Source organism: Eleutherodactylus coqui, chromosome 1 (genome assembly GCF_035609145.1).
Source record: "Eleutherodactylus coqui strain aEleCoq1 chromosome 1, aEleCoq1.hap1, whole genome shotgun sequence".
NCBI classification, from domain to species: domain Eukaryota; kingdom Metazoa; phylum Chordata; class Amphibia; order Anura; family Eleutherodactylidae; genus Eleutherodactylus; species Eleutherodactylus coqui.
In genome coordinates, this window is record NC_089837.1 from 206,937,237 (window position 1) to 206,964,980 (window position 27,744).

A 27,744-nucleotide genomic window follows, 5' to 3' on the forward strand; every position below is an offset into this window, starting at 1 on the left:
TTTATTACAAGTTATGCAAGATGAATATCTATAATGCCTACCCCTGTATCTGGATGTAGCCACTTTTGCACTTCTTGTCTCCACTTTTCTCAGACCCAGAAGCAGTAGTTATTCTAGTCTTCATTCTAAGTGAAACTAGTACTAACTCTCCATTCTGCTTCATTAAGTGGTCTTGTGGCAAAAAAAATATGTAGACGCTACTGTGCCAAGTTTTGATATAGGAATTAGCTTTCCTGGTGGCCAGAGTTACTAAATATCTCAGCAGCCAAAGGGAAAGCTGGACCCCTTCCAAACACAACTAACACCTGTCATCTACCATTAACACGCTGCTCTGATACATTAAACAGCTGTAATTAGGTTGATGAAAGGAAAAGTATCTTATTGTCAAACCTCTCTTGAATTACAGACATGCCTTTCTAAACTGTATCTCTGCTAATAGTTAATCCTTTGATCAAAAGAGATTTCTGTCACCTTCATGATTTATTTTAATTAGCAAAATCAACCTAATATTCATTATATCTACATATTTCCCAACAATAACATCCACTGCAGTATTTTTGATGCCTTCACAAATCTGTAAAGATTGTAGCGATTTTACATAACACGGATAAACACCTTGAAACATCATTTCAGTTTATGGAAAATTAGAATCAACATAAACATTTGTGAAACTTTGTAAACAGATGCCATTACTTATCTTGTATAGACCCCAGCATTCAGGCTCTGACTAGTCCAGAGCTGCAATCATTCTAAATTCTGCAACTCGCTATTGAAAACAGCAAGCAAGCTTGTGAAGAGATCGGAAAGCTTAGCCGAGCTCCTACATCAGATAGCTAAAATATGCTAATACGTATAAAATAACACTTCCCTGAATGCAAATCAACAGACAGAACTCTACGTGAGCACTGGGCTAGCAAAGAATGGTCATAAATTTCAGCTCTGAAGCCTGCAGAATTGGGAAACTTGCTATAAATTGTAGTTATTCAAATATTGGTGTAGATTAATTCTATAGGTAAGCTGTAAAATGATGGACAGACGCTTTAACATTAGGCTTATTGACACAAATATGTTTGCGCTGCGTACTAATACATAGTGAATAGAACTTTTTTTTGTGCATGCGGCTTGCTATAGATGCTGGTGGAGTCCAGGATGGCATGCTAGTGTGGCACACTTTTTTAATACGGGGCAATCCACTTGTTTTTTCAGAGTGGGTTGCACTTTTCTATGGCAGTCATTCTTGGTATTGGTTCATATTGTGCGGATTAGGTTTGTTAGCAGTCACCCTTCCCCCCGTTGAGTTAAATGGCTGCCCATTGGTCAGCACATGAATATTTTGCTCCTCTATATTGCAATCTGGCTTGCTGCATGTTATCAGGGTACATGGTGATTGAGCCTGCCCTGCAGTATATATCTTGTATCTGGCTTCATTTTCTGTGAGTTGTGTCTTTGTGTCTGGAATGCTCAGCCAATCAAGGCCAGCGCTTGATGAACCAATCACAGCCATTCATTGGCTTTGATTGATTCATCGAGCATTGGGTCTGATTAGCTGAGCCGCGCCTCCTAGCCAATCAGAAGCAGTGCTTCCTGGAGGTGGAGATCTTCCAATCCCCAGCCAGAAGAGGTGCCTAAGACCAGTGCCGGGGTACCATGGATAAGGCGTGGTGGAGCTGCTAGTGCTTCTAGGTGATGTATGTGTTTTTAAAAAAACTTTCTTCAGCTAGGGCTCCATAATGAATCATGAACTACAAAACATCGGAAGTCGCAAGACAAGAACACATGAGCTTGTTTTTCTCTCCTTGTACCGCTGTGATAATCACGTCCGTACAACTGGACAAAGCAAAAGCACCGATTTCAATAGGAGTTCAGTGTTTTCGTTCTTTAATGTTGTAATATTCATGGCTGGTTTATTCTACTCTTTTGTATAAACCACCTTAAAAAAGAAACAAAAAACCACTTTCTTGTAGAGGAAGAGCCCAGAAGAATAAGCGGAGGTTGCAGACAGCAGGCTGGATCGTGTGTTGCTCCCCAACTCTGTCCTGTATTGTCTGCCCATGAACTCCTGCCTTCTTTATAGCATTTGTTATCTGATCTCCTAGCAACAAGAGTACGAATCCGCGTCCATATGCAATGCAACTGTGTATACTCTGCGGATCGAACGCATCCATAGAGATCAATGGAGCTCGTATGCCCGGAATCCACAATTAAGGCTCCTATCCACTAGCGATACGTTTTATTGCGATGCAACAGCAAGTCAAAACGCATAATTATAAAACCAATGCTTTTCAATGGTTTCATACTCATTTGCGATTTTTTCACTCAAGCCTCACAGCACTAAGAAAAATCTGCGATATCGCTCATTGCTTTCAATGGGGCCGCCGGCAGCAGCGCCAGCCGCATTGAAAACATAGGGAGTAAATCACAGACTTTTGCCTCAGCTGTGACAGCTATTTCAGGGGATTCCTTCATCCCCGCGGGAACCGTTCAAATGAAGGAATCCTCTGTCATAGCTTTCACAGCTGTAACAGAAGTCCGCGATGCTACCCCATTGCTTTCAATAGGGCCGGCGCTGCTGCAGCCCCATTGACAGCAATAGGTTGCAGGCAACCCCTGCAGCAATGATTTTTAGGGAAGGGCTTGAAATATAAGCCCTTCCCTAAAAATCAGCCCTAGCTATAAAAAAAAGTAAAACAAAATTTTTTACTCACCTAGGAGAGTTGTCCAGGTCTTCTCTGCAGCCCTGGCAGCTGTCTTCTGTCTTCTGGAGGCCAGGGATTGAAAAATCCCCGCCCCCAGAATGTGCTGCCTCTGATTGCTCACAGCGCTCAGCCAATCAGAGGCAGTGCCCAGCTATCATTGAATGACAGCTGAGCACTCTCTGTGATTGTTTACAGTGCTCAGCCAATCACAGGCAGCACTCAGCCATTCATCCCCCGCAGGGAAGAAGGAGTCTACTGCCATAACTGTCCCTATGTTTTCAATGGGGCTGCCGCGCAATATGGCAGATTTTTTTTTAGCACTGCAAGGCTTGAGTGAAAAAATTGCAAATGAGTATGAAACCATTGACAATCATTGGTTTCATAATTATGCGTTTTCACATCGCAAGAAAACATATCGCTAGTGGGTAGGGGCATGCTGCGATTTTTCTTCCACTCACGGAATCCGCAATTCCTATGCACAAGTGTGAGTAAACCGGCAAAACCCAATGCACTGTAATGCCTGGGTATCATACATGTGGCGGCGATCACGGAATCCACAATTCAAATCTGTTCATGCAAGACTGGCCTAAGGGCACTGCAGTATCCTACTGGTCCAGTGGTAGGTACAGCAAGAAGGTCAAGGCCTGCATGTAGCTTGTTGCGGCTTGTTAGCTTTAACTAGTCTAATACTTTACGCCACTTATTTTATGCTCGGTCTAAATAATGTTTAGACTACAAGGTAAAAGTATTTTCCAGAAAGGTGAAATCCCATGTGTGTAATTAGACATCACCCATCCTCAAAATATGAAACAGACCAGCTTTCCGTCCCTCTCATAGGGTCATCATCCATACATACAGGAACGCTCGATAAAACGAGATCAAACTAGAAAATCGTTTTTGGACTTTTCTCTTCAGTAGATACCATCGTTTTCTTTTAAGTAAAAACCATTTTGCTTCTTTCATCTTCAAAACAAGTAAAGCCGATGAAATAAGTCTGCTTCTGGCTGGAAGTACCTTCTGAGGACAAAGGGGCGTTTTGTCTGCTTTGATATTTGTATGCAGTTAATTAAACTGTAAAACTCATTTCAAAATGATAAATTATTTTAATGTACAAAGCACTAAAATCTGGAGACCAAAGTAGGAATTGTGGAAGCTGTAAACACATACTGTAGGGCGTACGCACTGCGCTGTGCATAAGGACACAATTTGCATATGTTATTGCTGCTCTTACTGTGGCTGACAGGAGGTGTTGTTAGGGTTCTGTCATGTGCATTGGGCTTTTTTTAGGCTGGGTTCACACGGGGCGCATTTACCGTGGAAATTCCGTCTGGAATTTTGCCGCGCCAAGTCCGCCTGCAGCCGCTAATCCCAGGATTAGCTAGCCATGTGGACCTGATTTCTCAGAAATCTCATCCACATGGGATGGCGAATCCGCCGCGGCAAAGCTGCGAGATTTCCACCCAGAATCTGCCCAGTGAGAACCCAGCCTTAGGGTTCTTTCAAACGTGCAGAATTACCCTGCAGGACGCACTGCAAGCTGTGGCAAATTCCGAACTGAAATCCGGAGGACTACCTATGGATTTTGATGCAGTATTTAAAATAGGTTAGATCTGCCTAAATTCTGCACCGAAATCACAATTAGATTTGTGTATTTTGGTGTAGAATTCTGCAGCAGCAGAATAAGCTACGGATCTGAGTGCATAATGCAGGCTCATTCCAGCGTGTTAAAGGACTCTAAGGATGCCTGTAGACGGCCGGGTCAGATCCGGCAGCGAGAATTCTTGCCGCGGGACCCGACCCGAGCGCCTGCAGAGAGCAGCGCGTACTCACCCGAGCCCCGCAGCTCCAGATCTTTCATGTGCCAGCTGCCGGGCAGCCGGCGCATGCGCAGACCGGAGCCGGCGGCAGGTGAGTGACGTTTCTCTGCAAGCCTCGCACAGAAAAAGAACATGCCGCGGTTTGTTTGCCGTGCGAGATTTCGCGCGACCAAACATCGGCCGTTTGCATAGGATTGTGTTTATTAACGCAATCCCATGCAGGCTTCTAGCGGCGGAAATCCCGTGGGAAATCCTGCTGCGGAATTTCCGCCCGTTTGCAGGCGGCATAAGGCTCCAGTCACACGGACGTTCGTTTGCAATAAAAACTGCACCAAAAAGTGCATTTACAAAACTGCGTGCGTTTTTGCCACATTTTACTACATGGTTTCACCAATGCGCTTTTTGGTGTGGTTTTTACTGCAACCAAACTGCCCTGTATAAATGGAGTCGAATGCAGCTTTGGAAGACAAAACTAGGAGTAGATTCTGAGAAGAGAAACACGGCCATAATAAGGATCCAAAATACGGCTGTGTTACAGATATTGCAACGGTACGTTATCAGCATTGTCACCAGCATTTCATCTGCAGTTGCCTTCATATTTGCTGTCATTGGTTTTATTTACTACTGAGAATAGGGATCCATATTTGCTCACTTGAAAATATTACCAATGAATGCAAATACGGGGGGGGCAAATACAGATCAAATACGGATGACCTATGGTCGCATCCATATTTTAATCATCTTCCATATCCTACAATGGGTGCATTTTCACATAATGTGGACAAAAGCAGCGCATGTTACTTTCAGATGATCATGAGAGAGAAAAAAATGCTTGCCTGAAAGCCACCTTTTACTTTCTCTCCCTTTTTCGATCCACACCCTACTTTGACAAAAACTGCATCAAAATCTCTTTATGTAACAGCACCCTTAAAGTATGTTCACACATAGCAGAAAAAGAGTCACTGGTAAAAACACACCTCCCAATTCTTCGCACTTCATCAGTGCAACCTTTCTCCTGGTACCTGGCGGCCTCTAGTGAGCTGGTCATGTGATGAAAAAGTGGCACTGCCATGTAAAAGGAGCTTAATGCTATTATACAGTTTTTATGTTAATATATCCTCACATTTTCATATTTGTGCGAGCTTTGTGCATCTCGCAACGCACAAATCTCGCATAATTTTCTCGCCTTTGTGAAGCCGGCCTTAGTGATTATAACATGTAACATTCAATAAAGACATCCAGGACCCTCTTGAATTTTTTTATCGAATTTCCCATCACCACATCCTCAGGCAGAGAGTTCCATAGTCTCACTGCTCTTACAGTAAAGAACCCCTTCTATGTTGCTGTAGAAACCTTCTTTCCTCTAGATGTAGAGGATGCCCTCTTGTTACAGACACAATCCTGGGTATAAACAGATCATGGGAGAGATCTCTGTATTGTCCCCTGATATATTTATACATGGTTATTAGGTCGCCCCTCAGGGACCTAGGATAAGTTGTCTGCTAGTTGTGGGAGCTAGGAGTTTGTGTGTTATTTTTTAATTGTGTCTGAGAACGTCTTTAACATTAAACTGCCTTAGTTTGACTCTGACATCCAAGAATGTCCTAATATGAACACTGTACTATTAACCATTTGTATGCACGAGGGTCAATGCTTCCTGTATCCTGCTGCCATTTGACAGGGTTACAGCAGAGAGGTTGACTTCCCGGCTCTGAGTGATTCTGATAAAATGTAATATGGAACTACCAACTTTGCAATCATGATTACATGCAAACAATGAGAGCATCATGAGAACACTTCTAATTTCATACAATGTGTTACAGTATTAATAGCAGTAATGGCGGCATGCTATGCAACAACACATGATATGTGGTAGTGACTGAGTAACAGAGGAAGCAGCAGGAAATGCAATGGGTTAGAACGATGTAAGTCAAAGAAGCAAGCAGAGGTGTTATACAAACAGAAGTCTTTATTACAGCTTATAGAACGTATCGGAACATCACGTATACTGAAAATAAATGTCATATGTCTCTATTTACACAATTACAACTATAAAAGCTTAGGGTGCTTTTACACAGGAAGATCTATTGAGCGTAGATGCCCGACAGCTCGCCCCGGCAATGATCCTTCATATGCTTTTACATAGGAAGAATCATTGCTCAGTGAATGGAGGTGGAGCGGGTCGAGGATCATTCCAACCTGCCCGCCTCCATTCACAGTGAACAGGCAGTCGAATTTATCATTAGTTGTTCAGTTGTGCCTGCATTTAGACTGAACGATAATTATTCAGATTCTCGCTGCTCGTGAGAATCTGAACGATTCCTCTGCAAGTGTAAAAGCGCCCTTACAATGTACACTACTGGCCACCTAACTGCCCATAAAAATAGTTTTTCTTTTCTAACACTGGATATAAAGTAGTTCTGTTGCATTAAAATGAAGCGTAACTCAGTATGAGTACTTCAGGAGTAAAGCCTGTAGATGAGCAGAACTCTGATCAACACGGAGGTCACTTACTGCGGTAATTTCTGGGGCATTCACGTGGGCATATTTTGTATCTGTACTCATCAACATAAGTGAGAAATGATCCCAGCACTGAATGTTGGAAAAGTTTTTCCTATCTTATGCTGGGATCCGTATTTTTTTTGTTGCAGAAGAAACATGGATGAAACAAGGATTAAAAGTCTGACCATAGGAATGTACGGCTACAGAGTGTCACTGGACATGGCATAAATAGAGAGCAGCACAATATAACAAGCAACACCCGAGTCTTTATATGTGTAAACAGGCAAGAGAGGTAGAAACACCCACCATTCATCATCCATCTCATCCTATGTATCAATGATCAGCCGTATGGAGGCTCCTTCCATAAAGACACTCCTACTGACTTACCAGAAACGCTTTGGATGTAATGAAGAATGTCCTGGTTTACTTCCACTTACACGGAACGATTATTGTTCAATACATCATTCAAATAAGCGAAAATGAATGATAATCGTTCAGTGTAAACGCAGCCAATGACCGAACCAGGAATGATAAAGCATTTGCTTTTTGCTCTTTGTTCATTTTATACAAAAATCATTGTTGGCTCGTTCACTATCATTTGATGTAAATACCGATCGTTCATTCGTTCTCCGTCACGTATACAGGGAATGAGAACGACTGAAGGATTTCTTGCATGAACAAGCCAACGATGTATCTGCCTGTATAAACAGGTTGCCGGAGTGAACTCGGACGATTGCTGTAAACGGACCCTAACCCTCTATGACAAAGAAAAAACTTGCAAACCTACTTCACAAGACAAGTAATATTTACATGATCCCAGGGATACAGGGCCATCTTTATGTATAGCAGTGCTGCTTCATAAGCATGGAGATGATATTGTGTGCTTCTTGGCCTTTAATTATGAAGGCAGTATTAGAAATGGTAAATCACAATTTCTGCTTGTATTAAGAGGTTGCAACAGATTGCAGCCAGCCATCTGTATTGTAATTCTGTGTGCATTATAGCACATATGCTACAGCATAACACTGATGGGGAATACGCTAATCTTAATCCTTTACATACTTCCCGTAGGAGTCAGACAGAGAAATGACCTTGTCTTGGGATGTCTCATGGAAACGTCCTTGCTTTGTACGGGGGTCTAGGCTATTTTGCATCATATTTCTACTGGAAAAGACTGGTAGCACGTCTTCTCATTTATAGGTAATCTTGTCTTATTCTTCCTCCGCAGTACACTTGAGTGGTCATAATTAATGGCAATGTATGGGTTCCAGGTACCAGTTGGACTTCTCTGTAGTTTCTTTCATAGTAGGGTCAACTCAACTCCACATGAACCAGACAGGTGCTCCAAGCAACTCTTGCTCTAAATATTCCTGCACTGGGGCAAATACAGAACCAAGACCATAAATATAATTAATAATTACAGCTGGCACTGTTAAGGGACTATTCATACAGAATGGAATTAGCCAAATCTGCAGCTATGAAAATCTACGCCAAAATCTGCAGGTCTGACTGTGGATTGTGATGTGATTGCAGGCAACTTTCAAGCCATTTTCAGTTCTGCATCAAAATCCGCCGGTAGCCTGCAAATTTTGGTGCAGAATTTACCATAGCTGGTAGTGTGTCATGCGGCCTATTCTGTCCTGTATGAAAGGTCCCTTAAAGTCTAAGGGTGCCAAGGACAGACATGGTTTCTGAACCGCACAGGCATAGCTCTGCTGATATTTCCTGGTCAGAATATTTGAAATCATACATAGTAATATGATGTCAAGACGAAAATGCTAATAATGGAGCTCCTGTACATTTTTATATACTAAATATGTCAAAGGCTTTATAATTAATACATGAGTTTCTGGTCATTTTTGACAATGTTTAGCTTGATAGAAATTGGCCCAAAATGTGTTTCAGCTGAAATATCCAAAGTGAAAGATAGCTTGATGGTAATAAAAATAGCCGCTAAGTACGTTATACGACAATGTTAATTCATTCCATAGCCGAGATTCGCAGGATAAGTTTGCAAGCGTTAATGGAGTCTGTCCTCCGGATTAGTGTGACATGAAGGATGGTAATGCTAATGAAAATGACACAGGCAGAGAATGTCAGTGATGACACACAGGCTACAGGGGAATGAGAAGCCAAGCATAGTGATCCGTGTTAGGAGAAGCATGAGCAGGCACCAGGATTCAGTTATGTGCATACTGGCCAGCTGTCTATACTGGGCTACCAACAATAAATTACCAAACGTTGTCTCCACAGGCTAACTATGGAAACCTCAGCAGTATGAATGGTGTGCATGATGTTGGCCAAGGTCTACTTCATGCCATTACCATGCTCTATGTTTTCATTGCTCTCATAGCAGCCAGAGTCCCGGGGGGAACATCCACTTCTACTTTCTCCTTCAGCAAGTAGTTTTTCCTGAGACCCGGAGTGGTCGCTATTACCTGTATATAGAAGATATAATGACAACAGTCAATGTTTGTCGTGCTATATGGGAAGTGTCAATGTCAGCGCCAAGAGATTCAATAAACTCCCACAATACTACCTATTAGCACATATGAATATGTGATGACTATTACTAGTGCCCCTATGGTCATGGCTTCAGTTTCTTCTGCATGATTTAGGCTCTAGCTCTTTGATTCCACAATAGTGTAGGAGGCTGAAATGTTTTATCCAGTTAAAATGAAAACCTGATGGACAAGATCCATCAGCATTTGTTACAAAGCGGATTCTAACAGATCCGCCAAATTCATCTCTTATAAGTGCAGAAGTGAATACACAAGACAACGGCACACTGCAAACATTAACTGTGAATTACTGTTAGATTTGCTAAAATGTGAGGTTCTTAGTACGCATTTCGATCAATGAGAGTGAGACCATCTGCCAAATTCTAGGCCACTTTATATAGATGAGACCCTAAACTAAACAGACGCAGGCCTAAAGAGAGGCAAATCTGTTAGTATAGGGTCATAGCTACATGAGGTCACCCTGAGATGGTAGATGGCATCTCACTGTCTGATAAAAATGTATGCAGTAATTATAACAGTAATATAATTTAAGATTCAGTTATTTAAATAGGGGTTGTTCACTTGTAAACTATTATTGGCCTATCCTCAGGATAGATCATCAATATAAGACTGTCCAGAGTCCACTGCCGGGAACCCCCTCCGATCAACTTTTTGCAGGGCCGATGCGCTTGTGCACTTGCTGATTTATGCAGGAAGCAGACAGCTCCGTTCATACTGAAGTGGTCAGTTTGGAATTACAGCCTAAGTTGTCACTGAAGTGATAACTGTCCACTTCCTGCAGAAATAAGCCTAATGCATGAGCATACTGGCCAAGTGAACAGCTGATCAGCAGGGAAGACGGACCCCTGACGATCTACCATTGAGCATCCGTCCTGAGAATAGGCCATCCAGTTTACAGCTGGACAACTCCTTTAATGTTTGCCATATGCTGCCATCTTGTTTACTTGTACTGTGCCTGATAGTATACATGCACCTGCACATTTATTTTGTTTGTAGGTAATGCTACATTTTTTTGTTAGGAATACAGAAGCCACATTGCTAGTGTGAACAGAGCCTAAAACAGAAGACAGAATCATAGAATGGTAGAGTTGGAAAGGACCTCCAGGGTCATCGGATCCAAACCCCCTGCTCAGTGCAGGATCACTAAATCATCCCAGACAGATGTCTGTCCAGCCTTCCATTGAATGAGAACTCACCACCTCCTGTGGTAACCTGTTCCACTCATTGATCACCCTCCCTGTCAGAAAGTTTTTTCTAATATCTAATTTGTGTCTCCTCCCTTTCAGTTTCATCCCATTGCTTCTAGTCTTTCCTTGTACAAATGAGAATAGGGCTGATCCCTCTGCACTGTGACAGCCCTTCAGATATTTGTAGACCGCTATTATGTCTCCTCCCAGCCTTCTTTTTTGCAAGCTAAACATTCCCAGATCCTTTAACCGTTCCTCATAGGACATGATTTGCAAATACAAATATGCTGCTGATAGAAGTCAAAGACTATAATGTAAGCCAAAACAGGATATTGGAAAATACTATATAGAAGATATTTTGTGCTTAACCCAAACCTTGTGCATCAGCTCCCACATGCCTCATCATTTGTATCCTCTGCACATTTTTTATGGTCCCGAGTTGGTCAACCTAGATCAGAGAAGACCTGGCTGGCGATAGCTTCAGCCCTTCTGGGGTACAGATTTTGTCTGCTTTGGATGACTGCAGCATTGCTGTTACTGACAGCACGACCATTACAGGTGAGTATTCACCCCCTAATAGAGATGAGCGAGCATACTCGTCCGAGCTTGATGCTCGTTCGAGTATTAGGGTGCTCGAGATGCTCGTTACTCAAGACGAGCACCACACGGTACTCGTTTCGATTAAACGAGCACTGACCATTGAATTCAATGGAGCCGGCAATACAGCCGGCTCCATTGAAAGCAATGGGCTGCTGGCGATCTCAGGATGAATTTTCGGGAAGGGCTTAAAAATATAAGCCCTTACCTGAAAATCATCCTAAAATGTGTAAAAATAAAAAAATAAAAATATGTCAGCATAAAGATTGTTCTCCTCTGCCATAGCTGTGACGGCTGTGGCAGAGAAGAACGATGTTAGCCCATTGAATTCAATGGAGCCGGCAATACAGCCGGCTCCATTGAAAGCAATGGGCTGCCGGCGAGCGCGGGAGTGAGACTCCCCCCCCTGCACTGTGAGCATAAAGATCGTTCTCCTCTGGCATACCTGTAACAGCTGTGGCAGAGAAGAACGATGTTAGCTCATTGAATTCAATGGAGCCGGCAATACAGCTGGCTCCATTGAAAGCAATGCGCTGCGGGCGATCGCGGGATGAAGTGTCGGGAAGGGGTTAAATATATAAGCCCTTCCCTACAATTCAACCTGAAATGTGTAAAAATAAAAATAATATATATACTCACCTTTCCGCTGCAGCCGCAGTTCAGCTGCGGCTGCCGGCAGTTCTCCTGAACTGCTTCTCTATACTATTCAGCAGCCGGGGCTTTAAAATCCCCGCCTGCTAAATGAGCTGCCTCTAATTGGTCACAGCCTGACCAATCAGAGGCAGGTCTTACTCACACACCCATTCATGAATTCATGAATGGGTGAGTGACTGCTGCCTCTCATTGGCTCAGCACAGGGACCAATCTGATTGGCAGCAGTCACTCACCCATTCATGAATTCATGAATGGGTGTGTGAGTGAGACCTGCCTCTGATTGGTCAGGCTGTGACCAATCAGAGACAGCTCATTCAGCAGGCGAGGATTTTAAATCCCCAGCTGCTGAATACTACAGAGAGCAGTTCAGAGAACTGTCGCCGGCCGCCGCTGAACTCCCGTCTGCCGGGACCAGGTGAGTATATATATTTTTTTTATTTTTACACATTTCTGGATGAATTGCAGGGAAGGGCTTATATATTTAATGCCTTCCTGACAATTCATCCCGCGATCGCCCGCAGCGCATTGCTTTCAATGGACCCGGCTGTATTGCCGGCTCCATTGAATTCAATGGGCTAACATCGTTCTTCTCTGCCACAGCTGTTACAGCTGTGGCAGAGGAGAACGATCTTTATGCTCACAGTGCGCGCGCGCGCGCGGGGGGGGGGGGGGGGGGGGGCGCTCTTGCCGCTATTGTGGCTTAATAGTGGGACCTGGGAACTTCAGATGCAGCCCAACATGTAGTCCCTCGCCTGCCCTATCCGTTTCTGTGTCGCTCCCATCACTTTTGTGAATTTCCCAGATTTTCACAAATGAAAACCTTAGCGAGCATCGGCGATATACAAAAATGCTTGGGTCGCCCATTGACTTTAATAGGGTTCGTTACTCGAAATGAACCCTCGAGCATCGCGGGAAGTTCGACTCGAGTAACGAGAACTCGAGCATTTTGGTGCTCGCTCATCTCTACCCCCTAACACTCCTCATATGCTACCTCTGGACTGTACATTTATTTTGTCTCTCTCATAGTTTGAGCTGAGAATTTAATTTTTCATAACATTCTCATTATAATCAATAAAGAGATACTTTTATAATTCTGAAAATTCTGTTTTCAAGTATATAAAAGAAAAAAATCTTACTGTCGTATTCCTGTAAGAGTTCAATAGCTGTAAGCAGGACTGCTTTGTGTTCTGGATTTTGTATATTCAGTTCCTCCAAGTCTTCCTCTTCCAGCAGTTTGAAAGTATCTAAATCTTCATATCCATTGAAAAGGAAGGTTGGCATGTGCTCCTACAAAGCAAGCATAGACTAACAGGTGAGGTCTAATAGACACAGTATATACTGCAGTATGCAATATTGTAAAGCAGTATTCCATCACTAGCATGAGATGTAACACTTTACAGTGTCCTTCACAGAGAAGAATTGTAATAACATAAGCCAAGGAGAACACTTGTGACGATACAGCCGCATTGTGCACAAGGCTGTGTGAAGGACAACTTTGTTCTGAGACAAAAGTTATATATGTGGGGATGATGCTGTCATCTTCCGACGCAGCAGGGCAATATACAAGGACTAGTAATTATTAGGAAATTATATAGTATGCATCACACAGCACTGCTACATACACGTCACACACACAACACTGCTACATACATTGTTCATCCAATACCACAGTGATCAAAAGCAGCACAGCACTGCAGATGAAGGACCTGTGATGACGTCACCGTCATGCTCCACCCCTGATCACATGACGGTGATGCTCATTCCAAGTGAATGATTTACATAGTGCGCCCTGATCACGATGATGACGTCATCAAAGGGTCTTGATCGCCAGTTAGGGCGTTACATGCTCCGCCTCTTATCACGTGACATGTCATCAAAGGTCCTACATCCTTGTGCAGATTCCAGGCAGACTACAAACCACCTGCGGCCTCAGTTGCTATGGAATACTAATGAACACCGAGCCGTACAGCAGCTATGTGTGCTCAGGACCTGTGATGATGTCACTGTCATGTGATTGGGGGGGAGCATGTAAGTCACTCACAAATCCACTCACTCACGCACGGATGGACAGACAGGCTGCCGTTAGTAGTTTGACAAAAGAACTAGCTGCAGTTTGTGGGGTAAAAATAGTGTCGTACAAGCAATCTGATGGACACTGGACAACACTGTGTACATCTAGTGACACGGCCCCAGAATACACCCTGACATCTGATGTCTACAGCCACACGGGCATCAATGCCACATGCAGCCCTTCCTGGAGCACCACAAGAGGAGCAATGTCAGCAGGCAGAAACAATGGCAGCTTCAGCAGGTTTATGTTGTCCAAATGCAGAAATAATCCTGCTATATATGCTTTCAGAAATAAGCCTAGATTAACAGCTAGCTGCTGTGCACTGCGGCACATTTTGCTACAACTGTGACTTACTTGCTCATTATGAAAATCTATCAGGCCAAGAAAGTTACATTCCAGACTATTTTTCACAAAGGGAAGCTTGCTTAAAAGCCAAGTCTGTTGTAGTACCATGCAGAACACTTAGCATGTTCCGGTAGATGGGTGATTATGCTATATGCATGTAACGTTATGAAATTGGCCGTGATTATCATATTACCAAGCCTCACTGCAGTTGAGCAATAATAGTGTAGATGGGCTTTTTCTTAACCCCTTAAGCACCAGGGTGTTTTGGTCCAAAAGGGACAGACATTTTTTAAGGATTTTACCTATGTGGTGGTTTTACTGCCCTATTTTTTTATTCAGCTATCAGAATTATTCTTGCTGGGTTTTTTCCCATTACATATAGGGCTATTTTTTATATCTTTTTTTCCCACTGGCTTTTCCTCCCATTTTTTTGTTTTATTAGGGGTAAAAAGGTAAATATTTTTTTTTTTTTTAAATGTATCGTTTATTTTTAAACTTAGCATATTTAAACTTTAATATGGTACAGGAATGGGTTCCTCATTTTGTTTTGGATGTTTTGATCTATAATTTGTATAGTTTCGAATTACAGGGTGCATATGGCGACGGTTTTGGTTGGCAGTTGGTCATTTTCTTTTTTTATTTTATTCTGTAATTTTTTTTACATTTATTTTTGTCATTTTTTTACCATCTATGCCCCTCATGACATCATATAAGACCTCTGGGGGTCATTCACATTGTGATTTTTGTTTTGTTTTTCAATTGCACACTTTTCCACTGTAGTTGGGGCATCCATAGGAGCCCCAGTTACAGAGGAAACATCCCCCTGTAATGAAAGTAGTCACTAACCCAGCTGCTCTGCCAGTACCCTTGCTGCTCTCACACGATCGCCAGGTCAAATAGTAGAAGTAGCACTTCCGCCTTCTCTATTCACTACATAGCGCTCATTGAACGCTCTGTAGCCTGTAAAGGAGAAGGCAGAAGCGGTTAAAAATCGATTTGGTCTTCTCCTCTGGGTCCTCGGCTATCTCTTTCATTGCAGTAGCTTAAATACAGCGCCAGTCGAGATTAAAGTCCAGGACAAAGCGCCGTAAATTAATTGAGCTTGGTCCTTAAGGGGTTCATCAATTGCTTCTTTATTGAATTAAAACATACAAAGGCAATACATTTTGTACATGTGCCAAAAACTGAACAGAAAACCTATTAACCAGGCCAACTGAGAAGAATTAACAACAGCCAAATCAGAAGAGATTAAAGAGAGCCCAGAAGTTAGGTTAGAAGGAAAAGTAGAGGAGAGTAGTTGTAGAGACGGTCCGATCAGTAGAAGATAATCAGCGAACATCCATATATTGAAAGATCGACTAGCTAATGAGAGCAGCTTATGTTTTGGAATCCTCAAAGGGTTCAAGTTAAGTAAAAGTGATCTAAAGAATTGTTAAGACTAGCAGTCAGGTATTCCATGTTACAAATATCTTGGATCCTGTGAAGTTAGATCATGTAAAGTTGGTGGTGAGGTTTGTTTCCAGTCCAGTACAATTAAGCATTTAGCAGCATGAGATTTGGATTGAGATTTATCGAGATTAGGAGGTAAAGCATTAATAAACAACATAAGGGATCCAGATGGAGCGCGAGTTATTAAACATGTAAAGCAAGTGTGTGGACCAGAAACCAGAAGGGCTAATGAGTGTAGATGGGCTTTAATGGAATCATCTTTTCTCTAGAAAGTTGTCTTTGGCCATTTACACACGGCAGTATTTTGGTCCATATTTTGCAATGGGCCTAAAATATGGAAAAGGTGCAAATCTTTACATTATACTTTTTCTGTGTGTATTTTCCCCTCCTAGTTTTGGCTTTAAAGTAATGACCAAAATCCTGTCCTGTGAATGTGGACTTTATGTGTTTGTCAGACCTCATATCTGCAGTGCTCTACAGAAAACCTATATGCTCATAAAATCCCAGACAATCCATATGCAAAGACTCATAAAAAATAATCAGATTGTAATACAGGCTGGTCAGCTATTCTATTAAATACACTTTGCAATAAAAGCAATTGATTTCATGCTTGGTGATTTTATTACTGAGGTGAAACCATTACTGTATAAATCTTATTTTATACCTATAACCTTCATTAAGTTGGGCTCTCAGTTCATTGTAGTAAAAAAAATAAAATTCACATTTATTTTTTAATAGCTTCTTCTCAATAAATGTAAATATCGCCTTTACACCGCCATTGTTAGGAGTATACATGTGTGAATGCTTACTAACATGGAGGTGGCTTGTGTTTGTATACACTATAATCATTGCCCGTTTCTGTGTGAGCTTTTAGGTTATATGAATTTGGGAGGATGCAATTGTCTTGCTTAGATTTCTAATCATTACTAGACTTAGTGCTGGGAGATTTAGGGGTTAATCGTCTTTTTTATAAGATTACCAAACTGATTAAGAAACAACAAACCTTGAGATTGATGCGGTCCAAGAGCTCCTCTACAGACTTGGGCTTTGGTGGTCTTCCCTTGCGACGCCTTCTTGTTGGACGCTTAGGTTTTTCTTCAACTTCATTGATTACGTCTACATATATGAACTTGAAAGTGCCCACCTTATTGTTTAAAAGGCCCATCCATGTGCCCATCGGAGGCTTGCTTATAATTTCAATGATGTCTCCTTTCTATAAAAAAAAAAAAGTAATGAAACTTTCTGAAACACTACATAGTAATCTAGTAGGTTAGGCTGAAAGAAGACAATGTCCTTCTAGTTCAGCCTGTTTCAACCCACTGTCCCTTGTTGATCCAGAGGAAGGCAACAAAAAACCCAATGAGGCAGAAGCCAATTTAGCCCATTTTGGGGGAAAAAAATTCCTTCCCGTCTCTATAATGCCAGTCAGAATATCCCTGGATCAATGTTTGAAAGTTCCTACCTAAATGTAAGACCCGGATCAACAATCCCGCTTGTTATTTAATGTCTATATCCTGTAATATCATAGCACTCTAGAAGGATGTTTAGTTCCAACTTAAACTCGTTTATCACCACGTCCTCAGGCAAAGAGTTCCACAGTTTTACTGCTTTTACAGTAAAGAACCTCCTTCTGTGTTGGTGATGAAATCCTCTTTCCTCTAGACATAGAGGATGACCTCTTGTTACTGTTGCAGTCCTGGGTATAAACAGATCATGGTAGAGATCCTTGTATTGTCCCCTAATGTGTCAAAATCTTCTGCTTCCCTGTTAACAAGTGCTCATCAATATTTCTTGCTGTTTTAGTTGGCAACTCATTACCAGATATTACAACTCTATTTCCAGATATCAATGACTGATACCCTACAAGTGTTCAAGAACAGCCCAGTCATGTATTCAGTGTTAATCATTTATTACGAATGTGAGTAGACTAACTCTTTAACACTTCATTGCTTGGACAGATGTAAGCTATATAGTATTGATCTGTTTACCTTAAGTTTGAGAGAGTCAGAATCGTAGGGGCTGGGGGTGAAATCCGTGTGCACTCTAGCTCTGCCGCAGAATGGACCTCTATATGGCAGCTCTTCATCGTCACCATCCTCAGACTTGACGCTCTCTCTGTTACTTGCTGATGAGTCTGTTGTGCTTACAGTTTGACCACCTAACAAAGAAGATGAACCACAGTTGGAAGTCCTGGTTCATTACATCTGTCTGTATTTTTTTTAACACTTCCACAAAAAAAAAATGTAAGCCCCTTTTTACACCATCATAACCAAAAGTACAGATGTGTAAATAATAAGCATGTAAAGTATATATAGAGCTCTGCTACATTCTATATAATGAAGACCGCCTTGTTGTGTAGTTATGATGCAGACAACTAGAATCATATATATACAGAAGCTACTAAATAAAGAAGGAAATGATCTTAAATGACAGCAGACAACAATTAACCCTCTCCAATCCACTGTCTGACGTCTGAAGACATTATGATTTAAGGCTGTACAGCTCCAATGTTGAAACATATCTGTCGGGGTTCTCTTACTGTATATTGCCAGCCTCTCTGCTGTCGGAGCCTATCCAACATGTCACCTCATGCAGTACTGGCTTTAGCCAGCAGATAGCGCCGTTGTATAACGGCAGAAAAAGAGTAAGCCCCCTAGGAAAACCAGGATACAAATTGGATTGGAAAGGGTTAAACAGACTTGGATTTAAAAAAAAAAAAAACCTGTGCAAGAGCATTCTGCTTCTCTACTGACTTTATATAGTGATGGAGATGATTAGATTAAGGGATTCCAAATGGAAACTTCATTACGGCATGCTTACTCATTGAGCTCTGACCACTCAGGGAGCTTCGAAGACTTTCCACGGAACCCCCTGCTTTCAGTTTTGGCTTTTCGAGTGTGCTTAAGGGGGGTAAAGGAGATTCAGGGGAACCAGGTATCCCGTCTATGCTGGAGTCCTGAAAAACATTTTAATATGGAATATTTAAAGAAATCAAGCATATATTTTTGTATACCATGAAAAATTGGCAACCATATAATCAAAATTGGCGAATGTATACAGTTAAAATGTAGCAAAAAGTAGAAATCCTAGGTAAAGTACGAATGAATGTGTGCTAGAAGTTGTGTTGTGATACATTCCAGCAGATTATAACCGTACATGTTTAGCTTTCCTCTCACGATAATAACAGTAATAACAACAACTGTAAGAAATGTTTTGGAATCCTGCCTTGCAGCTATGCATCTCACTACATATTAGAATCCTGCTTCCATAACAACTTCTTCATGTATATACATGAGCAGAACACTCTATTTAGAAGACTGAATGATATGTATATGTATGCATTGATTTGGAAAATTGCGGTAATTCAAAACCCCAGGACTTCCACCCCTTGTTGATTACAGCCCCCTTTCACTCTCAATATGCTCTAAAGCAGGGGTGTTCAACCTGTGGCAAAGGATGGGCCAGTGGCCACAAAATCCATGTAAAGGCCCATTTACACACAAAGATGATCTTTCAAACGATTGAAAGATTGAGAGTTTTAGCAATCTTTTTACATAAAGTGTTAATGGACACTTATGTCCATTAACACTTTATCATCTTTATTTGCATGTAAATGGGCTTAAGGGAGCTGTTTGCAGAGCCCAGCTTGTGATTAAACACACGCTGGGCTCTGCACACAGCTGCATTGTTCTCGTCGGGGCTGCCAGCAGAATACAATGTAATCTCCCGACTCCTGTGGAGTACACAGCATGCAGTCTGTTGAGAGATACTTTCTTTCTTTGTGGCTGAACGATGGAGTTTAAGTTCAGCTTAAAATCATCTTTCAAACGAAAAGTGCAGAATAGTAGCGTTTACACGCAAAAAAAATATCACTCATTTGTGGTCGTTTGAATTTTGAGTTATAATCGTTGCGTGTAAATGGGCCTTAAGCCTGGACAAGGGTTATTTTGGGGGACAGCGTAGGATGATGGGTGTTGTTTGGAGGACTGTGGAGGACCATTGGGGTTGTTTGGAGGACTGCAGAGGATAACAGGGGCTGTTTAGAGGACTGTACAGGACAATGAGGGTTGTTTGGAGGACTATAAAGAACAATGGGGGTTGTTTGATGGTTTGTGGAAGATGATGGGGGATTGTTTGGAGGACTGTGGGAGTTGTGTGGAGGATAAAGGGGGTTGTGTGGAGAATTGTGGAGGACGATAGGGCTTGTTTGGAGGACTAGTTCTATGTTCTCTTTTCTTTTACTTTTATAATAATATCAGGTCCACTGCAGAAAGTCTGCAGTGAATCCACAAACACCTAAGGGCCCCTTCACTTGAGTGTATGCGCAAATGTGCACACTTCAGTACAACTCAGTTCCGCTATGAACAAGGCTGATTTGTGTGCATGTCTGCGCATTTTACTTTTTGCAAAAGCAGGTCCTATTCATATGCACATGCAAGACACACCGAGCTTCATTTAAAAGGCTATTTAGCCTTATGAGGTCCAGAATTGTTCTTTTCCACGCAGTTTTGCGCTGTATTTTGTGCATTCCCTTTTATAGACTTCAATGGGGCCCTTTGCTGAGCAAATGCGCACAAAATAAAAAATCCTATTTTTTTGCATGCACAAGAAATCGGTGCGCAAAAACGGAAAATGTGTACGAACGATTAATATCAATGGGTTCTATTTGCTGCGTATTTCTGTGGATTTTACGCATGGAAATTCCACAGTATTCGTTTCCTTGGTTTCCTTTCATTACCTTGAACTCATGTATCACATATGAACCGTATGTTCTCGCAAATCTGGGATCACAGGATGTCTTAAAAATGTCAGGAATGTGAATTCTGGGTTCATTTTAATTAAGACATTATTAGTAGCTACATGACATGGCAGCTTACAGGATTGTGTTTGCAGTTACAGTAATTATCTGTAGTTTATATACCAGCAGTTATATCCTGGAATTTAACCCTCCAAATATCCATGTATGAAACAATTACAACATAGCAATAGGCTCTCGACCAATAGAAAGTCACAAAGTCAGTGTATATTATATGGAACTTAGGAAAATTGCTGTGTACAGAAGCAGCAACTTGTCTCTCTAACGACGCCAAGACGGGTTCAGACAGGCCAAGTACATGGAACTTACAACTAGTCATAAAATTAGTCAGATGAAACCTATAATTTCCATTCTGCAAGACCAGCAACAAATGTATTTAATGTCTACAGTAGCAACTCAGCTGGAATAGAAGACAGAACAACGTGATCTCTGAACCAAAATAACCCCTTTGTGTGTTGTGTGTCAGACGACCACGGGGCACCAGAGCTGGCCAGGCTTCCTAGCACTTACTACTCTTCAGCTGAAGTCTTCTGGTTTCTACCCTTCAATAGAAATCATTTATATAGCGCAACGTTACAGAACAATAGCTGTATGTCACTTACTAGAAATGGCTTCAGCAACTTATTCTCCACTGACCACTTCCAAACACCATAGACAAAAGCATTCCGTACTATGTACTTCTTGTAAAAGAAGAACCATACTGCTCATGATGGAGTAATCATTGCACATAACACAAAAGCTAGTTAATCTGTTGTGGGGTTATCAAGTCAGGATGCACACGGCATCCAAAAATGTTTTGGCTGCTGCCTTATTGAGGATTGATAGGCTTGCTGAAACATACAATCACTCCTTACACCCCAGAATAACCTCGGATTTCACATGCGGGATCCCATTGCGGAATCTGACCCTGTGCCAGGCCGGTGACCTCTGCATACCTGTCCGCCGTCTTCATATCTGTACTGCGGATGTGGAGGCTGCACATGCGCAGTACAGATTATGCCGCAACGTCGCTAGGCGATTCCAGTGATCCCGCGTCCTTTCTGCAATGATGACTGCGGAACTTCAATGGAAATCGTCTGCATGGAAGCCGCATAGAATGGCAGCATGCTGCCATTTCTTCTCCGCGAGCAGAAAATCGCAATCAATTTCCGCTTGTGGGCAGGAAATTGCGTTTTGCCATTGCATGCTATGGGCAGCATTTGCTGCGGAATCCAGAGGCGGACGCCTGTTCCAGATTCTCCAATGCAAATCCGCCCGTGTGCAGGCTGCCTAAATCCAGTGCTGTTTGACAGGTGACAAGAAAGCAATAAAATCTTTGCACTGTGTCCTAAAACCTGTCATTCAGAAGAATATTCTAAGAAGACATATCATTATAGGAAGTGCTACAAAATGCTGTGTATTAGGCCGCGCTCACATGAACGGATTTAAATTGCAAGATTCCACGATCACCGTCCACGCGGAAGATCTGTGGGCATTGAAAGTCATGTATTTTTGAATTTTCGCTCACGGGTATGAATTGTGTATTCCGTGAATAGGAGAAAAATCACAGCGTGCTCTATGTTAGTGCAGATTCCGCGCGAACGCCTTCCATTGAAGTGAATGAATGCAAGCGCTTCTCAGTCAATATGCAATTAACATTGAGTGTGAGCGTCATAAACGCTCACAAGTTCATAGGACAACATATAGAAAATAACGGCCATATATCGAAGGAATTTTTGCTTGGGCGGTTGCTTGTTCTAATGTCATTCCCTGCTTGCGAGTTTTCTTCTGCGCGGATGATACGCTGTGCATATGCATCCATCCGCACGCATACGTGATCTTCCATGACCATTCACAATTACTTTCTGTGATGGATCGCAGGTGTGGATATCTGCATGCGGGTTCTGACCCGTTCGAGTGAGCCCGGCCTTAGTGGTGTAACTGGATTGCGCTAGGGTGCACCCGCAGACCAATAACTACACTACTGCTCTGCATGTGCCCGTATGCCCACAAGTGTTACTAGTTCGTATACATTAATCATTTCTAATAAGGAACTCTGCAAAATGGGTTAACGTGCAAAACGATGGTTCTGAGATATACAAAATCTGATTTAAGGTGTACAGGTGTATATTTGCTTCAGAAGACACACTTAAAAGCAGTAGAAAAAACGTGGTATAAATATGCCTTCAACCGGCATCAGTGCAATGAATTCAATCTGAATGTGTCAAAATGACATATCTGTTGGATTAGTAAAGCATTGTCAGCTCAGTGTAGCATGCGGCTCATTTGTCTCCTATCAGGAATAAATGATGCCAATGGCTTCTCCAAGTTTCCACAAGTGATATGATTAGAATAGAAGTTTATGTATACCAATGATTTTATGGTATAGGCCAAATAATGCAATAATAATTCTAGCCATGCAAAGTCATTCGCCAGCAAGTCTAGCTCTCATTTTCCGCATGGTGAGAGGCGACAGTAAGATGAGGTATTGGAATAGATTGTAACCAGCACTGTGGAGCATGAAGGGGCCTATAAAATGTAATAACAGTAGAAAGAATAATAATGACAGCAGCATACAAACAACTGGATTTAGTCATTTCATATGTGTGGAAACCAAATGGTACTTTCTATTCCCATAGTCCTTTATCTTCTGTAACTCACTTTGCCATTGATAAGATGACTTTAATCTAAAAATTATGTTGTGGCTGTTTGTAATACAACTTTGTACAGCTAGGGGGCAGCATGTGCCAGCGTGTAGAGAATCTATTACACTGTGTCCCTCTAACCTTGTAAATTTTTACTTCTTCCATGAATTAGAAAATGTGCTAGAGAAAAGGATTTAAAAGTATTGATTATTCTGGATTTGAATGTCGCTGCTTTCTCTTAATCCGCGGACCAGATCATCATAAATCAGAGTGTTTGCTCACGATTATTGAGTTTGGGAACACTTTGTGAAGCCTCTTCAGCACCATTACCTTTCTGCACTTTCTACAGCAGCTTTGCAAATTAATTTCATTTGAATGAAAGACCTTTTTTTCTTTTCACGTGATGCAAGAAGCCCAATGCCGCTCCGACCTCTACTGTCTTACAAGGAGCTTAAAGACCAACACACAGAAAAGAAACAACCTTCATGTAAAGCGTGAAAGTACTGATGGCACAGAAGCAATATCTGCTCCCAGCACATCTGTAATATAGATGTCGTCCATGCTACACAAAAGATCTGGCATCTTGATCGTGGTTCCCCCAAGCAGCACCGTCTCTTCGTAGGCAGCACCTGAGCAAGCAACCAGGCGCTTCCAGTGATGATTCATAAGGGACCTTTCACAAGGGATATTGCACAGCAGCGTTGTATGATATGCCCTCCTGCGGAATATGCAGCCCCTAAATCCACACCGCTAATGTGACGATTTTAATATCCAATTTTAAATAGCAGAATTCTGCTGGTTATTAGCAGTGCAGACTTTGGTGCAGAATCCCAGCAGGGCGTACTCCCAGAATCCCCTTACAGCGTCCATTTAGAATCCTTTGGGAATTAGCCTGGTGTTCTTGAGATGAGTCAATGTGGACGCGTTGGCTAGTAACGCACATGTGGAGTATGCTCTCACTTTTATTGGACAATGAGTGAGCTGAGCTGTAGTTAGTGCTGAGACTCCTTAGGGACCTTTCACACGGGGCGGAATAAGCCGCACAATGCATCGCTAGCCATGTTAAATTCTGCATCAAAATATGCAGGGAATGAAAATGGCTTAAAACCTGTCTGCAATTCCACATCAGTTAGGCTGGGTTCACACGGTGCGGATTCCCGTCGGAAATCTTGCGGTTTGGCCGGAGAAAAAAACGCGAGATTTCCGCTGGGAGAACGCGGTGGCTTTGAAGCGGCCCGGCTGCTCGCTCTTTCACTGCGGCCGGCGCTCCCATAGAGGAGAGCGCGGCCGCAGCGGAATGAAAAAAAGAATGGACATGCTGCATATTCTGAAACCGCGGCTGCGGCGGCCGCAGCCGCGGTTTCAGCCGGACTTACCGCAGCGGATTGGCCGTCCCGTGTGGACGAGATTTCTGAGAAATCTCGTCCACATAGCTGGCTAATCCCGAGATTAGCGGCCGTGGGCGGATTTGCCATGGCGAAATTCCGCGCGGCAAAACCGCCCTGTGTGAACCCAGCCTTAGACCTGTAAATTTGGGTGTGGAAATCCGCAGCTGCAGATTTGGCTGCGTTCTTTGTCCTAATTCCATCCCATGAGAAAGGTCACATGGGTATGTTTTGCCATGTATCACACATGTAATACACGGTGCTACAAGCCCATTAATATCTATTGGGCCACTCACACCTTATTATGCACGTGAAAAAAAGACAGCATGTCCTATTTTATGCATAATATGCACCAATATAGGCAATGGGGATTTAACATATGCAGCAAATACGCTTGTACATGCGTATTGGCTGTGTACTGCATACTTTACGAGCTATACTACTGGGGCCATTATAGGGTCACTTATCACTGGGGCCACTGTGGGGGCAATGCTACAACTGCATCCACCATAGAGGTCATCATTACTACTGGGGCCACTATGGGGGTCATTATTAGGGCTCAAATACACTGCATATTTGCGTGACTAAAAATCGCTTATGCCCATGTTTTTTACCCACTCTGGTGTGCTTTTATGTGCGCAAATACACTGTGTATTTGTGCATGCAAAACTGAATGCAGACAGCCTCATTGATATGATTTCCTGCATATTCACTGCGTATTTGTGCCCACGCAATCACTTCAACTCTTTGAAAGCAACCATAATGCTGATTTGGCCCTTGGTGAAAATGAGTTTGACACCCCTGCTATAGAGTATCCTGGTGCCAACTCTTCCGAGGCAAGTGAGGCACATACACCCTACCATTTCTGGTATGTACAAGATCGGCTATTTTGGAGATACTTTGACCCAGCCATTCAGACATCACAATCTGGCCCTTGTCAAAGTGGCTCAGATCCTTATGCTTCCAACACATCAGCTTCAAGAACTGATTGTTCAGTTCATGGCTAAGGGTGGTGTGAAATCTGCATCGGAACCTCCGTCTGGAGGTTCCGTCACAGATGCAGCTGACAATGAAGAAAAATCCAGCAGCTGGGCAGACGCCATTATAGTCAATGGGGTCTGCCCAGCGTTGTTCGGTTCCGTCCAGAGATGGAACCATTCAGCTGTGGGAATTCTCTGACTGGAGCAGGAAAGCAGAATGCAGGTGTGAAAGCACCCTTATATATTTCACAATTTGACAGTTTTCATTGACATGAGATAATGTTATTTGTGGTTTAGAACATGTTTTCCCATTAAAGAACTCTATCCCTTACTTATAGGGTAGGGAATAAATTCCTGGAACGCTGATCCTGCTCTTTTGAGTACCCAAATACCCCATATAAATGGAGCAGTGATGCACATGCGCGAATACTGCTCTATGAATATCCATAGGATACATGAACGCATTGATCTTCCTCCCGTAGAAATGAAAGCAGACCCCCGCTGCATTCATTCCTATGGGATACAGAACATTCGCTGATCACACTGATCTGTCACAGAAGTAAATGCACACCACTGCTTCATTTATATGGGGCATTGAGACCTCGGCATCAGAGAGGATCCCCAGTCATCAGACCTTTATGCCCTATCAAGTAGACTAGAGATAAAATTTTTTAAATGGGAAAACCCCTTTTATCTTATGGCTGATCAGCATACTTGCACCCAGCTGACACCAAGCATTAGTCATCCTCCCACCACAAAAGTTACACGAATGTTAGAACTGGATTAAAATCAGCAAACATTGTATGTACAAATTCTCATTGACTTTTTAGCAATTTTAGTAGTGAAGAAAGAGTGATGAGAAGCTGCGGGCTGTGAGGCTGTAATGTAGCTCTGTATCAGTCACTGTGGCGTACATATGTTGTATGTTCTCTGGAACACAGCTGGGATCCAGAATTCAAAGCAGCTTCATTTCAATAAACAATTTACAGAAAAGGAATGTAAATTTCCTACTGACCTGCTCTGACACAGAACTTGTGTATTTCTTGGACATCCTTTTCCTCATGGTTTCCTTGACAGACTTGACTTTTTTACCAAGTGAGATCCTTGGTGTGGTGGGGGATTTGATGACTTCCTTGTATATGAACTCTCCATCGTTCTCCTGTAAGCATAAATCAGGTCAAACTCCATCAGTCTAATGTAAAAGAGGGTAGGGCGAGAGCTTAAGTAGGACGCAATCCATTGGTGGAACCACAAGTGATTACTAGAAGCATAAGCTTTGTTTTGAGACTATCCCATGAAATCTTGTTTAGGGTCCTTTTTATATGATCTGAATTACATTATATGCTCGCTGGCTATTCTAATTGCCAAGCCACTAATTCTTGGCCATTAGATTGCTATGGCTCATAATTGTTACCTCATTGCTTCTTCGGCATTAGATCTGCCTGTTTAAATACTTTACATTAGACATATTCATCACTGCACTCTGAGTATGCACAGGGTACACATGCTCTGCCCATTCATCATCGTCAGGAGCACATGTCACTGGCTGTTCGCCATTACTGGAGCACACTCTACAGAGCATCCTCAGAGTGCGCTAGCCGTGGTACATTCAAAAGCAGGATTCAAATCAGAGCGTCTAAATAGTGGCGATCAGTGCAACAGCTCCAACTTGACCTGCACAGACAGTTGTGCAGCAATGAAGTGGATGCAGAAGCAGCACAGATGCACCAGTCTCTGTCTGATGATTATTAGAAGCATGTATAGACTGACGATAGAAGTATGTAGAAGTCAAAGTATTTTGTTGGTTCACTAAAGATTTTTTTTTTTAACTCGATGGAACAATAATTCACAATATCTAGGTTACATCTGCTTCACACTTCTGGTCACATGATGTGCGATCTGGCTGCTGGTGCTCCATTTGTTCATTATTCTATTTGCTGGAGCATGAACACGCTGCACTCCAGCAAGTCACATGATTCACTCTCTGATATCCCTCATTACTCTATGAGTAATCCAAGAGTGTAATGGTGAATACGCCTATTATCCTGCTGAGGGAGAATGCGATTTTGTCTCCTTGGTATCCAAGGGGAGATATCTGG

The 27,744-nt window shown here is 42.4% G+C and overlaps 1 protein-coding gene across 5 annotated transcripts in view; it reads right to left on the bottom strand.

Moving 5' to 3' along the window:
• SASH1 (SAM and SH3 domain containing 1) overlaps window positions 1-27,744 on the bottom strand; it is a 203,897-nt gene that overhangs the window by 14,370 nt on the left and 161,783 nt on the right. For all 5 annotated transcript variants that reach the window (XM_066605454.1, XM_066605455.1, XM_066605453.1 and 2 more), the window contains 6 exons: window positions 26,661-26,804; window positions 18,661-18,796; window positions 17,829-17,998; window positions 16,844-17,053; window positions 13,112-13,262; window positions 9,340-9,453 (listed from right to left, as the gene is read on the bottom strand). In XM_066605454.1, the coding sequence (XP_066461551.1) occupies window positions 9,340-9,453; window positions 13,112-13,262; window positions 16,844-17,053; window positions 17,829-17,998; window positions 18,661-18,796; window positions 26,661-26,804 (925 nt within the window). The remainder of the gene's footprint in view (window positions 1-9,339; window positions 9,454-13,111; window positions 13,263-16,843; window positions 17,054-17,828; window positions 17,999-18,660; window positions 18,797-26,660; window positions 26,805-27,744) is intronic.